General features: G+C 47.9%; 1 protein-coding gene across 3 annotated transcripts; it reads left to right on the top strand.

The window, feature by feature from the left end:
- Positions 1–1,235: 1,235 nt before the first annotated feature.
- C17H2orf72 (chromosome 17 C2orf72 homolog) lies at positions 1,236–10,138 on the top strand. 3 transcript variants are annotated; one of them, XM_076914872.1, is made up of 4 exons: positions 1,238–1,909; positions 4,027–4,140; positions 7,631–7,824; positions 9,616–10,138. In XM_076914872.1, exons 1-3 carry the CDS (start codon positions 1,300–1,302, stop codon positions 7,768–7,770), a joined length of 864 nt encoding a protein of 287 aa, XP_076770987.1. In that variant the 5' UTR covers positions 1,238–1,299; the 3' UTR covers positions 7,771–7,824; positions 9,616–10,138. The 3 variants fall into 3 exon arrangements, with proteins under 3 accessions (XP_034377668.1, XP_034377669.1, XP_076770987.1); XM_034521777.2 differs by having other exon boundaries at positions 1,236–1,909; positions 7,631–10,138; XM_034521778.2 differs by having other exon boundaries at positions 1,237–1,909; positions 4,030–4,140; positions 7,631–10,138.
- The last annotated feature ends 452 nt before the right edge of the window (positions 10,139–10,590 follow it).

Genomic DNA, 10,590 nt, shown 5'->3' with positions numbered 1-10,590 from the left:
GGAGGTTGAGGAGGAGAACTGGTAAGGGAGGTCCCCTGTGTGGTGGTTAATTCTAATTGTCCAGGCTGGCCTCGAACTCGTGATCCTCCTGCCTCTGCCTCCTTCAGCAAATTCCACCAGCGTGCACCACCACAACTGACAATTCTAATTGTCAATGGAACACAACCTAGACTTACCTGGGAACGAATCTCAAAGGACTGTCTAGGTCAGGTTGCCCTTCGAGCAAGTTTGGGGATGGCTAGGATTATCTTGTTTGCTTTAATTGATATGGGAAGACCCAGCCTGAAAGTGGGTGACACCATTTGTTGGTGTGATTGTACAAAAGTATTCATATCTCTTCACCCATGGGTATGGGTGTGTTGTGGCTAGCTCCTGCCTCTGTGACTTTTCTGCAGTGGCAGGCTGCAACCAAGAACTGTGAGCTAAAATAAACCCTTTCTTCTCGTCCCTAAATTGTTTGAGGTTGAGGTATTTTTATCACAGCGACAGAAATGAAACTAGAATGTCATGTTTCTCTCTCTCTCTCTCTCTCTCTCTCTCTCTCTCTCTCTCTCTCTCTCTTTCTCTCTTTCTGGTTCTCACCCACTCTTCTGCTCCATCTCGGCTCCAAAGCTTACACCACTGGAAAAGCAGGCCCTGACCCCAAGCCCTGTAGGACTTCTTTAAAATAGCTCCAGAAGCTAGGAATGGTGGTACAGACTGTAATCCTAAACTGAGACCAAAGGATCTCCAGATTCTAGGCTAGGATGGTGAGATTGTGTCTCAAGAGGAAGAAAAAAAAATCTGAGACTGGAGGGAGATGGTTCACCGACTAAGAGCACTTACTGCTTTTGCAGAGGACGTAGATTGGGTTCCCAGCACCCCTGTAGTTGATCATAACTCAACCATCCACAACTCCAGTTCCAGGAGATCAGACGCTGTTACTAGTGCAGATGCATTTAAGCAAAACATCCATACACATAAAATAAATAAAACGTTTAAATAAATAAATCAATCTTCTCCGGGATTCAAAACCATCTTACCCTGAGAGGGTACGTTTGTCAGGTTAATGTCCATTCATCCTCAGCTCCCCTAAGAGCCTATACTTTCTAAATGTCCTAGATGTTCGTTAAGTTATCTATTGGGTGTGTTATTGGGTATCTAAATGAATGAGTGAGTGAATGGTGTATTCAGTTTGGCGGGACAAGAGCGCTCAGGGCGCTGTTGGCGGGCAGGGGGTCCGGGCGGCTCGGCCCTCGGGGGCGTGTCGGCAGAGGCGGCGGCGGAGCTCCCAGCTCGGCGCAGGAGGCGGCGGCCAGCATGGAGAGCGAGCTGGAGGCGCTGGCCCTGCAGCCGGCGAGCCCGGCGGAGCCGCCCTTCCAGGCGCTGGTGGAGGCGGCGGGCGGCCGCGGGCAGGTGCTGCTGGTGGGCGAGCTGTGGGAGCGCGAGCAGAGCCGCGCGCTGCTGCGGGACTTCGCCCGTGCCGTGTTCCCTCCGGAGCCCGCGCCGGGCAAGCCGGGCTGCTCAGAGACCGAGAGCGCGGACACGGCGGCGGCCAGCGAGCCGAGCGGGGCTCCGGGGACGAAGGCGGAGCGCGCCATCCGCTCGCCGCTCGTCTTCGTGCTGTGCCGCGCCGGATCGCTGACCTCCCGGGAGCCGCGGCGCCGCCTGCGGGAGATGCTGCGGGACGTGCGCGGCCGGAGGCGGGAGGGCGCCGCGCTGGTCGGGGTTCTGGTAGCCGACGTGGGGGCGGAGGACGCGGGGGCGCCGGGACTGCAACTACTGGAGACGCTGCTGCGCACTGTGTTCGGCCGCCAGGTCGGGGGCCCGGTGCAGGCTGCAGCCTTCCGTCCCGGCTGCCCGGCCTCCAGCCTGGCGGTCCAGGAGGCGGCCTGCAGGGCCCTGAAAGCTGCGGGACTGGGACGACCAGGTGAGGCTGCGCACGGTCAGGCTGGACACCGGTGAAGGCGTCTGGGGAAGCCTCCAATCCCTGTAGACCGGTTGAACCCCTTTAGGCCACCCAACTCTGTTGTGCACCGAGGTAAACTGAGACCTGATGCTGGGAGGTCCCCAGCACAAGGCCTCTCAGCCTAGGGTGGACATGCCCTGGACAAGGAATTGAGTCTGTCAGGCCAGATCCCGAGTGCACATGAGATCGGGGCGGGGGGGGGGGGGGTGGAGGTGGGGACCGGCAAGGATTTGAGGGAACAACTGGTGAGGAAGTGGGTAAGAAGTAGGGTTGAACTGCTCTAAACAACAATATGTGGGAGCTGGAGACTGGGGACAGGAGGAGAAGATGCAAAAGTTTGGGTGGTGTGCGTGGGGGATGGTGGAGAACTGAGGCTGTGGGGGCAAGGTGACTATAACTTTAGAACAAGTGCAGGCAGAGCTGTCACGAGAAATTTAGGAGACGGGGAGCTATACTGGAGGCTCGGTGTGGAAGGGAGGAAGGCAATCGAAGTTCCTGGCAAAGATACAGAATATAGGTGCCAAGGACTTGGTGTCCGGAAGGGTGTGAGGGACCCAGATCATGACGACCTCAGTTATTCCTGGTAACCACTGATCATCGCTGGCTGCTTCCGCCAGGTGTGGGGCCACATTTTCCTTCCACACTCTATCCTAAAGTGTAGAGAGGCGGGTGTGAGAGCATCTCCTAGTCTGAGACTGCTCCATCACCGAAGGGTCAGACGTCCCAAGGCAACATGTTTTGCAGGAACTCTGCAAGGTACTAGGATTAAAAAGAGAGCCCTAAGTGGAGCCTTGTCAGACACTGGGAGATCTTTCCACTGCTCAACTCACTTCCCTTTGACCTTTGACCATAGTAAGCTTTGGAGCTAAAGCGTGGCTGTATGAGGTGTTTGTTCCGGGGCATCTGCTATTGGTCATTAGCCAGCCACTGGGAGATGTCAGACCTTTCACACCAGACATTATCTAATATTATAAATGTCACACTTGGACCTGCCAGCTCGGCAAAAGTATTTCTTGCTGGAGGCTCCCCTACCCTCCTGCCAACCTCTCTTTTGTGGAGGCTGAACAACCTCCAGGAGCCTGAAAGATTAGGCAAATAAGTACCCATGTGCATTCCTGTTCTGATAATATCGGATCATCGGCTTCCTCACCTGGCCTTGAGGGGAAAGAAGGTAATTCACACAAATTCTCCCCAGACTACTGAGCTAGTGCCTAGAACATTCTTTAAGCCTTCCTCTCTTAGCTCTTATATCCTGGCACCCAAGATGGATGGCCAAATCCTTGCTATGAAATATCCCCTACCACTCTGGAAAATGGCATCATCCTCTAGTATATTAAACATTTGCCTACTTTTATAAAGCACTCTGAGAAAAAAACAAAAACTTTTACTACTAAGTTTTACTAATTCAAGGTCATGAATTATAAACTATAACTTCTTTTTTTTTTTTTTAACTATAACTTCTTGTTGCAGCTTTGGCTGCAAGGAAACAAAGGTAACCCATTTAATCCCAGTACTTGATACACAGAGGCCAGCCTGATCTACATAGTGAGTTCCAGGCCAGCCAGGGCTACAAAATGAGTCCTCTCTCTCTCTCTCTCTCTCTCTCTCTCTCTCTCTCTCTCTCTCTCTCTCTCTCTCTCTCTCTGTGTGTGTGTGTGTGTGTGTGTGTGTTCAGAAATAGTTTGAAGCAAGTCAGGAGGTTGAGGCAGGAGGATGGACAGTTCAAGGCCATCCTAGGGTACATAGTGAGACCCTGTCTCAAAAGCAAATGAACGAATGGATGAATAAAGAAATGAAGAGGTGAGGTAGGGAAGCAAGGAAGGAGTGTGAACTAAAACAGAATGATATTACAGCCCTGTGAATATTTTCTTTAGTGGTATGTGATTGTGCTTCGATGGTTCCCTCAGCATGTGCACATAACAGAGAAATTTGCAAGGCTGAAGTGAGATAACCAGACAGATGAAACCAGGGCAGTAGAAAGTCAAGACTCGGGGATTGCTGAAGGAAGTCTCTTGGTTTGTAAAGCAGGCACTGGCTGACCTCTGCCTTGGGGATTTATTTGGTCTCTCTCTTTCTAGCAGAAGGTGCTTGGGAAAGACCAGGCCTTCCTGGCCTACTGACTTGCTTTTCCTGGGGTCCTCGGAGGCAGAGGAAGAACCGAAGTGTCACCTCCTCTCAAGGTCCAGTTCAAGGTAAGCACCTTGGCTGCCTGGATCCTGAGTGAATTCAGGGACCTTAAAGACATCAGATGCACATCCTTGGAACCCTGTCTCCAAGCTGAGACTAGCATAAGCATTCAGGGTGCCTGTCCTGTCAAACAGGGCCCAAGCTGGGTCAGACAGAGTGCCTGCCCTAGTAGTTCTCCAGCCTGGTGAAACCATGAAGACAACTGTAGTACAGGAATTCCACATGCACAGGGTGGGGGCAGGCCAGTGTTCTCTGAGGAGCCATAGAATGTTAAGTAGCTAGTAGCATTTGAGCTGGGATACAGGACTTCCCAAAGACAGACATGGGGGCTCAGAAAGTATCCTGAGTGAAAGTTTCCAGCAGATATCATTCTCAGAAAATGAAGAGCCCTCAAGGGAGCTCAGGGCTGAGGTGAAGATAGAAAGGGAAGGCCTTGGAGTGGTGAGCAGGGCCACATGGGGCAGAATGCCCTTCGAAGGTGCAGGGTCTAAGACACAAGCAGAGAGATGGCAGCCTACGGAGACACAGTGATCAGAGGTGGATCTCAGTTAGAGGGGACCACAGCAGCCCCTGGAGGACTGTTGGGTTACTTGCACCCACAAAGGCAGTGAGCTTAGTAAGTATGGTTTCCATCTTGCTGGTGAATGGAGGTAAGGAAGAGGGGACAAATGAGGAACAGAGGTGTAAAATAAGCTTTTATTGTGTCCCTTATTTAAAACTGACCATCCACTGATCTAGGAGCCTTCTTCCACTGCCTAATAAACTGATACAAACAAGGGCTTAAAAGAACATACACTGGGCTGGTAGGCTGGCTCAGTGGGTAAAGGTGCTTGCCGCAAGACTGAAGACCTGAGTTCAATTCTCAGAATCCATATTGTGAAAGGAGAAGCAATTTCCAGGCAAATCTGAGGTTAGAATTTGGATCCCCAGAAACCCCCTAAATGCCAAGAGAGTGTGACAGCCTGTTTATTAATCCTTCAGAGAGAGAAAACAGAGGAACCACATAGCAGGCAAACTAGCAAGACCAGCCATCCCTTCAAGCTCTGGGTTTGATAGAGAGACCCGGTCTCAATGTATAAGGTGGACAAGCAAAGTTATCAACCTTGACATCAACACACACACAACACACACACACACAGCGGCACCCACACAAGTGCACTCACATACGTGCAAAGACATGCACACATGCACATACCACACAAGAAAAAAAAAGCCCACAGTATGTGTAACCTATGTACATCCTTCTGTACATTGTAGTCAGCTCTGAATTAACAACCCAAGTACAATGTAAACACCACGAGAGTACTTGTTATAATGTATTTAGATTTTTAATTTTATTTCAATTTAAAATGATTTAAATTTTAATGTATTTAAATTTGTGGGGTTTTTTGTTGTTGTTGTTGTTGGTTTTTTTTTGTTTTTTGTTTTTTGGGGTTTTTTTTTTTTTTTTGCTGAATGTGTGAGAGTGTTAGATCCCCTGGAACTGGAGTTGCAGACAGTTGTGAGCCGCCATCTGGATGCTAGCAATTGAACTCAGGTCCTCTGGAAGAGCAGACAGTGCTCTTAACCACTGAGCCATCTCTCCAGCCCTAAGAGTATTTATTTTTATATTTATGAGTATAAGTGTTTGCCTCCATGTATGTGTGTGCACTGTGTGTATGCAGTACCCATGGAGACCAAAAGAGGGCATCAGATCTCCTGGAACTCTAGTTATTGATGGTTGTGGGCCAGCCACCATGTGGGTACTGGGAACTGAACCCAATCCTCTGCAATGGTAGCAAATACTTTTAACTGCTGGGCCTCTCTCCAACCTCCATTATACTGTATTACTGGGGAATAATGACAAGGAAAATATCTCTCTTCTTTAGTACAAGCAATCTTTTTTCAAATGTATTTGATCTAAGCTTTATTGAATCTGAATTAAGAACTCATGGATACAAAGAGGTGACTGTACCCACATTTGTAACAAACATGATAAATATGAGATATACTCATGTATATACATATATGTTATTTTGGAATATTTTCTTCAGCGGTCACAGATCATGACTATCTTCCTAAAGAAATCATTGTGTCAGCATCTTTTAAAAGATAACTGTAGATGAACATGTAATTTAAAGCAGCATAGAGAGATCAGTGTATACTTTGTCCAACTTCCCCCAAAAAGCTACAGTAAAAATCAAAGCTATAGTGCAAGATTACAACCAGGATATACACGTTAATGCGAGATACATACTGTGTACTGGGTTCCCTAATTTTACCTGTGCGTGTGTGTGTGTGTGTGTGTTTCTATAGAATTTTAAACAGTGTCTTTATTTATTTTTCACAAAATAAAACACCTCTTTTTTGTGTATGTGATTCTGGGAGACGGACCTACAACCTCATTCTAAGCTATAAGCACACCAACATTTTATTGGGTTTTGTTTTTAGAACTGTCTTTTATCTATTCCTTGACACTTTTATACATGTTATTTTGTTTTTGAGATAGGGTTTCATATATTCTAGGTTGGCCTCGAACTCACAAAGTTTCCAAGTACGACCTTGATCTTGCCTTCATCTCCCAAGTACTGGGATTACAGGCCAGGCACCGTCATACCTAGTTCATGTGGTGCTGGGAACAGAACCTAGGACTTACGCATGCTAGTTAAGCGCTCTACCAACTTAGCTACATCCCAAGCCCATTCATTTTTTGTTTGTTTGTTTGTTTGTTTGTTTTACTTTGTTTTTCAAGACAGTGTTTCTTTGTGTGGCCTTGGCTATCCTAAAACTCTCTCTTGAACTTAGAGACCTGCCTGCCTCTGTCTCCCAAGCGCTGGGATTAAAGGCATGCACCGCCACCACCCAGACCTAAACCCATTCTTAATGCAGAACCCCCACGTATATAAGAACCATAGATTGTTTGCCTCTGCCTTCTCTGAATGCGGCCTGAGGATCAGTTGCTGCCCTCCAGCTGCAGGCGAGGAAGCCAAGACTAGGCCACTCACTATAAGCTGTAAGGAAACTCACTATCTCCCATAAAAATAGCGGAGTTGACTTTAGAGTTGGCCAGCATAAACCCAGGAGCTCACAGACACCCTTGAGGACCTGGGACTTTTCCTTCTCTCTGCTAGATCATCTTGAGCTGGCTTCATCCTTAGACTGGTCATGAGCTCACTCCTAAATATGTCTTTGCAAAAACACCTAAAAGTGGGCTTGCTGGGTCAAAGGGCATGTGCCATGTTTTTTTTTTTTAAATATGATTTTAGATCTGTATTTTGTTTGGCTTCTTGAATCTCTGATGTATGCACACTATAGATCAGAGCACACCTTGAGGGAGTTGGTTCTCTCCTTCTTACCATGTGGGTCCTGGGAACCAAAATCAGGGTTTTACCTGCTAAGCCATCCAATGGGCCCTTTTGTTTTTGGCTTTAGAAGTAGATCTTGGGCTACCTTCTTCCCTTTAAATGCTTAGATATTGACTCACAAACATGATCTTTTCATCCTCAAATGTTCCAGAACACCTCCAGGTCTCAGAAGAGGAGCTTGCACTGACACCTGTATTTCCCAATGGAGACTATGAAGACCGTGGAAGTGGAGCTAGAGCCCAGGATGGAGTTATCCACATGCCACCTGACCCCCCAGAGGACACAAGATGAAGGCTGGACCCCTGGACTGGCCCTAAACTGCACACTGGGCTCTGGCCCTTCTCAGTGAGTCTCCATGTCACAGTGTTACCTCAGCAGATGGTGACTGGCTGACTATGAAGACGCCCCTGCTTGGGGGCTGCCACTTCACTGTTACCAGCTCGACAACAAGGCCTGTGGGACCTGCTCCACACTTAGTGTTCCTTTACTCTGTGGCCATGGTGGGTTGATCTTGTCTCTCTGTGCCTTCATTTCTCTGAGCCAAGGAGCCTCTGTAGCGGCTTTGCAGACATGTCACTCAGTCTCTGGGCTTGTTTCCCATGGCTGAAGGGCTGCCAACCCAGTGGCTTTCCACCAGGAGCCACGCTGCACCTCGGGGCAACACTGGAAACTTGTGTGAAAGCAATTAGTGGCCGTCTCACACTGTGTAGGATGGACCAGCTACAAATAATTAGCTTACTCAGAATGCTGATTGTGGTAGTTTTGAGAAATAGAAGGGCCAATTCCTTCTCCCTGTCATTCTGGGAAGAGATCCCCTTAGGTTTCCTGGGATCTTGGCTCCCAGAACAAGCCAAAATAAAGACCTGACTGTTACCGTGAGGAAGCCTGTCAGGCCAGAGCCAAGATGGCTTGTGTGTTACAGGGCCAGGACCAAAAGCGCCTTGCATGCTATGAGAAAAGGGGGCCACTGTTTTTTCTTATGTTGACACTGGTTACTGTGCCAAATCCTTTGTGGAAAAGTCTGCTGGGAGCTGCCTATAGCACCAAGGAGAGGGAAGCCAGGGTATTGGGTGCTCAGCCCCCCAACTTGTACTAAATCTCAGGTCCTAGCCCAGGTATCCTGGAGGTTCTGGAATCTTCCTCCTGAGTCTGTGAGCCACATAAATATCTCCCACAGAGCCTGCCAGGATATCTACTCATGCCGAGGCAACTGGGGGCTACCTCTCTTGTCCCTGCCTGCCCCTGGAGAAATCAGCCTTTGGAAGGACAAAGGCTATTACTGGTTCCCTGATGTGGGGAAAGCACTTTCAGAGAGAACTGGATAAATCCATACATTCATCTGTGAGACACCCTGCAGATACCCAATTGTGCCGCGTTTTGCTTAGCTCCCTGTGAGGAGCCCCATACCGTGGAGTCATGATTTCAACTCTTTCTGTGATGATACCAAGGGAGAAGAGCCTCCCTGCTCTGTGCCTCAATTTCCTATTGGTGATCCACAGCCTGGTCCTACTCCCTCTCAGTCTCAAGAAAAAAACTGTGAAGTAGAAAGTGATAGTGTCTTCCTGGCATGAGGTGGGAGCAGACATTTTAATAATGCAAGGTTGTACCATAGAAATGGCCCCAACTAGCATCTTTTATTCAAGAATGAACTCCAGGCCAGGGTGTAGTTCAGTTAATAGAGGGCTAACCTATCGTGCTAGTTTGAGCACCATCATTGTATAAACCAGATGAAGTGCATATGCTTCTAACCCCAGTGCTTTGGAAGTAGAGATAGGAGAATCAGAAGTTCAAATCCACCCTCAGCTGCAATGTAAATTGGAAGTTAGCTGGGGCTACATGAGACCTGTCTCAAAAAAAAAAAAAAAAAAAAAAACCTTTGAATTATCAATTTGACTTGATTTTTAAATGGGGAGAGTGGTATATTTCAAGCTGCTATATTTTTGTTACAATATTGACCTATGCAATCCTGTGTAATCATCAGTTGGAGTTTTATTATTTCATCAAGGAAAGGGGCTAGAAATTTAGGTTGGGAATTTGTCTAAGACAGAAGTTACAAGGGCTGAAAATCTTTTGTATCTGTTACCTATGTTAAAACTTAGGAAAGTGCACATTGAAATCAACGTTGTCGTTTCCTAGGTGAGGGAGGACACGCCTTCTACTCGGATCTGTGCGATTCTTCTCCAGCCCTCACTTGGAGCTCCGTGCCCACTGCACTTTCCTCTTTCTGGTCTAAAGTGTGATTTACACACCGTTCACATCGGTTGTTGTGGTTCTAATTGCCAACTGCAGTCTCACCGCTGGTTGTAAAGGTCTTTGTACTGAGTCTGGCTTCTGCATCCCAGCTGGTAAAACAGGTGCCGCAAACAGTGGCCTGCGGTTCCCAGCAGACAGAAAGACGTGGGTTTCACCAAGAATGGTCATGTAGGGCCCTTCCAGGGGACGCTAGAAAGACATGGATGGAGGTTGGAGTGGCCTGAGGGAAGGCTAGAGACCTGAAGGATGCCAGGGGTCCCTTCCCTGGGAGCCCAGTGTGAGGAACTGCCCAGCCATGCCCCTGGGGCTCTAACCTGTAATGTGATGGCGGGTCTCCTGCTTTTGACTTGAATGCTGGTTCCTTACATCTAATAAACCAGACAGTGCCTCACTGTATCTGAGAGAAGCAGAATGGGTCTTTCTTTTCTTCTCTAACACCATCCTCACAGGACCCCAGAGAGGGAGGAATCTGAGCAAAAGAAACACCCCTTAAAATCCTCCAGGCCCAGACAATCTTTTCACAGCCTCATGGCTGGGACTGGAAAATGCGTAACTGAGAAGCAGAAGCAGGTATTAAGTAATTTGTTTATTTCTTTGTTTTTACATTTTACTTACAGAAGGTGCATAAATGCCATACATAGCACATGCATAAAGGTCAGGACAGCTTGTGGGACTCAGTTTGTCCTTCCACCATGCAGACCAAGGGAAACAAACTTAGGTCATCTGGTTTGGTAGCAAATACCTTTACCCACTGAGCCATTACAGTTCCAGAAGCAAATATTTAAAGTTTTTTTTTTTTTTAATTTAAAGATAGCATGGGATTTGGTACACAATAGAAGGTGTGGACATGTATGCATA

This window comes from Arvicanthis niloticus, chromosome 17 (assembly GCF_011762505.2).
Source record: "Arvicanthis niloticus isolate mArvNil1 chromosome 17, mArvNil1.pat.X, whole genome shotgun sequence".
Taxonomy (NCBI): domain Eukaryota; kingdom Metazoa; phylum Chordata; class Mammalia; order Rodentia; family Muridae; genus Arvicanthis; species Arvicanthis niloticus.
This window is presented reverse-complemented; position numbering and strand designations above follow the sequence as displayed.